General features: G+C 31.9%; 1 protein-coding gene across 1 annotated transcript in view; it reads right to left on the bottom strand.

Annotated features, from left to right (window-relative positions):
• Nucleotides 1-2,089: 2,089 nt before the first annotated feature.
• Nucleotides 2,090-6,000, bottom strand: part of LOC150080128 (leucine-rich repeat-containing protein 58) — a 58,193-nt gene continuing 54,282 nt past the window's right edge. Inside the window, exon 4 of the mRNA XM_090381548.1 lies at nucleotides 2,090-4,521. Coding sequence (XP_090237674.1) covers nucleotides 4,319-4,521 — 203 coding nt within the window. The 3' untranslated portion in view covers nucleotides 2,090-4,318. The remainder of the gene's footprint in view (nucleotides 4,522-6,000) is intronic.

The raw sequence follows: 6,000 nt of genomic DNA, 5'->3' as shown, positions 1-6,000 counted from the left end.
TAGAAAGTATCACTAATATGGTACTTTTGAAAGATGGTCAGCCGAGTTTAAAAAAACAAAAAAAAAAAAACAGGAGTCATTTGAAGATGATCTCGGGTTTCGTTGACCATTTAAAGCAATAAATTCCAAAACATTTGCCATCTTTGGAAAAAAAAAAAAAAAAATTTAGAAAGCAGGGTTAATCTTTAGAATATAGTAACCCCATCCCATGGATTTTTTGCAAGATGTAATGATGGACAAGCCTAACTCCTCCGACCCATTACTTTCCTCGTGACCATTGGGAAGTTTATTTCTCTGCATAATTTACTGCTTATTTGCTAGCATGCTTTTCTTGTTCCATATATACTAAAGAGGTTAGGTTATGCAGCTATTTGGGAGGTATTCAAGTGGGAAAAAAAAGAGTTTTTTTTTTTTCGCATTAATCTTTAGTTGCCTGAATCCCTCCTTGGTTTATCTTTAGTATACTGTAACTTCCCCCATTGTTGCTGAATTAAATTTGGAAAAGGATTTTCCAATTTTAATTCCAGTGGCAAAGGAGGGATACTGAATTTGAAAGTCTAGTAAAAAGAAAGGTCAGGTTTGCTGACCTGTACATTGCATTTCTGGTGGCTTTATTTGGTTGAAAAATGGCATGACTAATGCAAACAGTGGTAATTAGCAGCCTATCAAAGTAACTGATGGAAGCAGCTATGCTTGTTGATCACTGCACCTATCTGAGTAGCAAAGCAAATAATTTGTATTTTCCTCTCCCCCCCCCCGGCCAGTGCAGCAAAAGCCTCTGGCTTCCTTACACTGTATGGCTATTAAGCCATGCCTCAGCAACAATTAATTGGAAAGGGGTACCATATTCTAAAGTTTAACTGAAACCAGAATTAAAATGTCTGAACTTGAAAAAATACTTAACATTTCCTATGTAAACATTTTAACAATAATACACGAGCACTTGGGAACATCAAAAGTTTGTGTAAAATGGGTTCCTAAACCTTTGACAATTCGTGACAAACAGAAGGCTGAGTCATCAAAAGAGAATTTAAAATTAATTCTTGCTAATCCATAGATTTTTATCCTGTTTGACGACTGGCAATGGAACTTGGCTACATTCTTATGATTCCGGATCCAAATTAGAAAGCACACAGCAGAAGCACATGGGAACTCCAAACCCAAAAAAGGTGCAAACCCAACCATCAGCTGGAAAAGTGTTGGCCCCAATTTTCTGGGACACAAAAGAATCATTAATTGGTTACCTTACACCTAAAAGTGCAACAATAGGGGGATGTTATGCAAAAGTTTAAAAGCTGCATTTCAGGGAATTTAAAATTAATTCTTGCTAATCCACAGATTTTTATCCTGTTTTCTGGGACACAAAAGAATTGTTCATTGGCTACCTTGCACCTAAAAGTGCAACAATAGAGGGATGTTATGCAAAGTTTAAAAGCTGCATTACAGGGAAAAAAGACATGTCCCCTCCCCATATCTCCTTTTTGGCATTTACGTTTTATATTTCAAATTCTTAATTTTATTAAATTAATTCACACCAAGTGAAATAGGGAGAATTTAATTGTACTTTGCTTTGGCATGTGTTTACATTAGGAACAGAGGCTATATTGTCATCTTTTCATGCAATTCTCATAGTTAACACCAGAGTTGTGTGATATGACAATATATTTATGTACATAATTTTTTTTCATAATTTCTTTACTCTTATTATTATTTACTCTTTTCTGTACTTTGCTCTTTTAATATCACTTACAAATATATATTTTAATGTTTATGACATGACTCAAAAGGCATATGAACATATTAGGAATTTGCTTCTTAATTATGATTTGTTTCTCCCTTTTGTTTTTAGTGACATTTCTTAATAATCATAAGTAAACTTCTATATTTGCATATCTATGCAAATATAGGAGTTTTGCAAAATTCAAAGAAATTTATTTTATCATTGCTATTATTTTTTTATGGTGATCCCACACATAAAGACTTAGTGTTCTGGTCATGTGGATTGGTCAAAAAAAGAGTAAAGGAAAGAGAAACTCAAATTTTTTATTTATCAGTTAAATAGTTATAGCAGTTAAAAAAAGCTGATGATATTTATTTCGATTCTTTATACAAATTCAAAGTTATTTCCGAATCCAACTAATGACTTGACAGTGTCATAAGATTATACACATGAGGGGGCATCAATTCAAACTGAGGAAGGATGGTTGTAGAATAGATGTGCAGAAGTTTGCCTTCAGCTCACAGGTGGCCATTGCTGGCACAAGCTTCTATCCATTGTTAAAGGGGATAGTTTGAATAAATTCAAGGAAGAACTAAACTATTGGAGAGGGTGGATAGGTAAAATGGGAATTTTAAGTATAAGCTTGCTTTCTTGCATCATTTGCTGCTATTAATACAAATAATCATAATAATAGTCTCCTAGGTTAGTTAAACAAGAAATTTCCCTTATTCACTGCTAGGTTTTTCCTCGCTGTAATGAGAATGTCATCTGTAAAATTAATTGTGAAATACCCATTCAATTAATCAGACTATCCCTTGTCCATTACTTTAACTGATTTACTCTTTTCTTCTTTGTTGTGTGTGCCCATATAGTTTTAAATAATTGCCAATGTTTTTCTGCATGAAAAATGGCTTTCTTCCACTTCTGTATTTTCTGGAAACATCAGTTGGTTCTCAATTCTTGCTATTTTGGCAAATTTAGTCACAAATAAAACTGTATATTACTGGGTAGTGGACCATACCAGCTCTATTCACAAACCACATTAACAAAAGCAACTATTTATTTATAAGAAACACATGAGCATTTCAGCATGTTTGTAACAATATATACTTCCAATAAATAGCAACATTCTCCCATGGATCATTACCTCATTAATCCTTTATATGAGTGGAATCATGATTTTGTTATATTCATGTGATAGTTTTGTTTTATTACAGAGTTAAATATCAATTTCAAGTGAGAGAGAGAGAGAGAAAAAAGTAAATAAATTATCGAGATAATCAAAATTTTGGTAATTCAGAATTCTACTATATTCATACAGATGTGGAAATACTATTCCACAACAAAATGGATTTTTGATTTGTAGAATTAGCTGCTCAGAAAGATATATAAAAGTTAGCATTGAAGTTGGAAAAGAAAAGTGAAAAGATACTTAGGACGTAGAGTAAACAATATTTTTGATATGATGCTAAGAAAGGTTAGAAGGTAATTCAAGTAAAAGGTTTTATCCTGTCTACAAAATTGGATATTATCATAAATGAACATAGGTGAAACTTTCCTTTTTTCCAGGAGATAATAGAAAATTGAGTTTAGAATTAATATATGAAATACAACAATTTTACATGAATACAAATAATTTTTAATGTGTTTTACTGCATTTGATTTTCATCACTGGGAGATCTTTGCTCCTGCTGAAGACAAAAGGGCAGAGTATTCAACCGGGCTTATATTAAAAATGTATTAACAACTTAGGCACAACCGTGTGTCTAAGTTGCTAATACATTTTTAAATATATGCAACCACACAGAAGGTGAATTTGCTAAAATATTTAAAAATCTGAGACACCACCAGGTATTTATGCACAATCCTAAGTATTGAATATCTTTTTTTTTTTCCCTGTGATGAAATACAATTGTATAAGAGATGCACAGTAATGCTGCTTTCAAAATCTTGAAATAAATGGGATCTAAAAACATACAAAATTCTCCACTCTTTACAATGCAATTCAGTACCTTAAAATAAGCCCAGTGACTGGCAGCTGAACTGTCTCTCCTAAGCTCTATTTCTTCCTTAACAGGACATCTACTAATATCCACAGGACACAAAAAAAAAAAAACACCACACAATAGTAAATGTTTTCTCCGAGTATGAAATCGATTAGAATGTGCAAGCATAGAGATCAAATGATGTGAAAAATTCACTCATTTATATAATGAACATTTGAATGATTAGTCACAATGTGGTTCATCTGATTTGGATGTGATGCAATCATTTAGACCAATGGATCACATCTGGGGTTACATCAAACACTTGACATTTAATTTCTCAGTAACATTCCTCTTTGAGATGGTTATTAAGCACCCAATGAAAGTTCATCTTTCACTAAAATTGTTGATTAAATTTTGAAGTAGACACCAATTTTTTTTTTACTTCATCAAATTAGTTCTCCTTGAAATAATGAAAGAAATTTAATGCTTTCCAAAGCATTTAAAATCTTACAAAAACTACAAGTAGGATGGTACAAAAAAATATGCTGTTATAATTACACAGTGCTTAGAGATATATGTAGAAAACAATTTTAAAAAAAATAAATCTTTCTTAGCCCAACAGAACACGTTTAAGTTTACTTGCAGGGACTTCATTATCATCATCAGAAGTATCAGGATCCGAACTGGTATTATATCCAACAGCTGGCTGCGTACTACAGTTGGGAGAACACAAATACTGTAACAAAGGCAGTCTGTATTTTCCACAGAAATCTACAAATTTAATGTTTTCTACTCTAGTGTCAAAATATACACCTGAAAGGGAAAAAGAAATTTTAATTATGTAGCAGAATTAATCAGTTTCAAATGTTGCTTATAATGTAATCAAATAATTAAATTTTAGCTCACTGTGTAAATGGCATTTTGTTACTAGCCTCTTAAAATATTAAAATTTCTTGATTTTAATGAAAATACACAAATACAAGTGAAAATACACCATTCTTTGCTCACAAAAGTGAACTATAATCATAGTGTAAAAGGCATCAATTTAATTTTCTCATATTGTGGACTACCTTCCCAACAAGTTACCATGTATTGCACTACCTTGAATAAGTAATGCTCCACTAATAAAGACTAATGAAGCATTACTTATTCCAGGTAGTGCACAATATATGGCAACTCATTGTGAAGGTAGTCACAATATGAGATAAAATTAAATTGATGCCTTTTATGCTATTACTGTAGTTAATTTTTATGAGCAAAAAATTGTGTATTTTCACTGAAGTTCTATAGTGAATTTCAAGCTCATAATGTTAGTATTATGCCTTGTGCATTTATAATTTTATTTAGTATTACTTTATACACCTTTTGGCATCTCTCATATTGTGAATTAACTTCATAACTGGGTTGGCATGATTGCAACAAGGTACCTGCCCACCCAACGACAATAGGCCAACAAGCCTTGAAACAGTGCCATCTGGGTGGTGGTGCCTATTGAGAATAAGTAACAATAGTGTTCTCTATTAGTGAAGCATTACTTATTCAAGGTAATGCAATACATGGTAACTTGTGAAGGTAGTCACAATCTGAGATGCAATTAAATTGATGCCTTTTACACTGATTGTAGTTCACCTTTATGAGCAAAGAATGGTGTATTTTCACTGTAGTTCTATATGTGAATTTCAAGCTCATAACATATTGTGCATTTATAATTTCATTTAATACAAAATAAAATGTAAATTCAAAAGAATGTCATTAAAAAACAATGTTTATTTGCAACCATAATTAGTAATCTTATTTAGAAGCATTTTTCCTTGCCCTTAAAATTATATAAAGTATCATGAATATCCTCTATTTCCCTTTATCACTTTGAATTTTTATTTTTTTATTTGGTAGTGACAAATTTTTGCTGCTGTTGCAAAGAAGTATTGGCAGGTGGTAGCATGCAAATAAATTTTGTTTGGGGGGGGGGGGGGGGGGAAGGTGTTATGTTCTGCATTAGTTTTTGTACAAGTGTCATCACATGTCGGTGCAATCATATAAACACTATTTTACAACATGAATTCCCCTCCCAATTCCCAACATTTTTTTTTTTTCTTGTTCAATCACATTAGGAATTAAGAAATTAAATATTTTAGGTTAATTGGATGAAAGAGTATCAGTGGAAAACTTGTTTTCAATGTATGATTGATTATAAAAAAATTTATTTTGAGGATCGTTTATTTGAACTAGAGTAGCAGGCCATAGCATGGCAAATAAAAATGATATAACGACCAAGATAATTTCATTTTATGG

This window comes from Mastigoproctus giganteus, chromosome 9 (assembly GCF_048544385.1).
Source record: "Mastigoproctus giganteus isolate SK-2022 chromosome 9, ASM4854438v1, whole genome shotgun sequence".
Lineage (NCBI taxonomy): Eukaryota > Metazoa > Arthropoda > Arachnida > Uropygi > Thelyphonidae > Mastigoproctus > Mastigoproctus giganteus.
The sequence above is the reverse complement of the archived record's forward strand: the minus strand, read 5'-3'. Positions and strand labels throughout refer to the sequence as shown.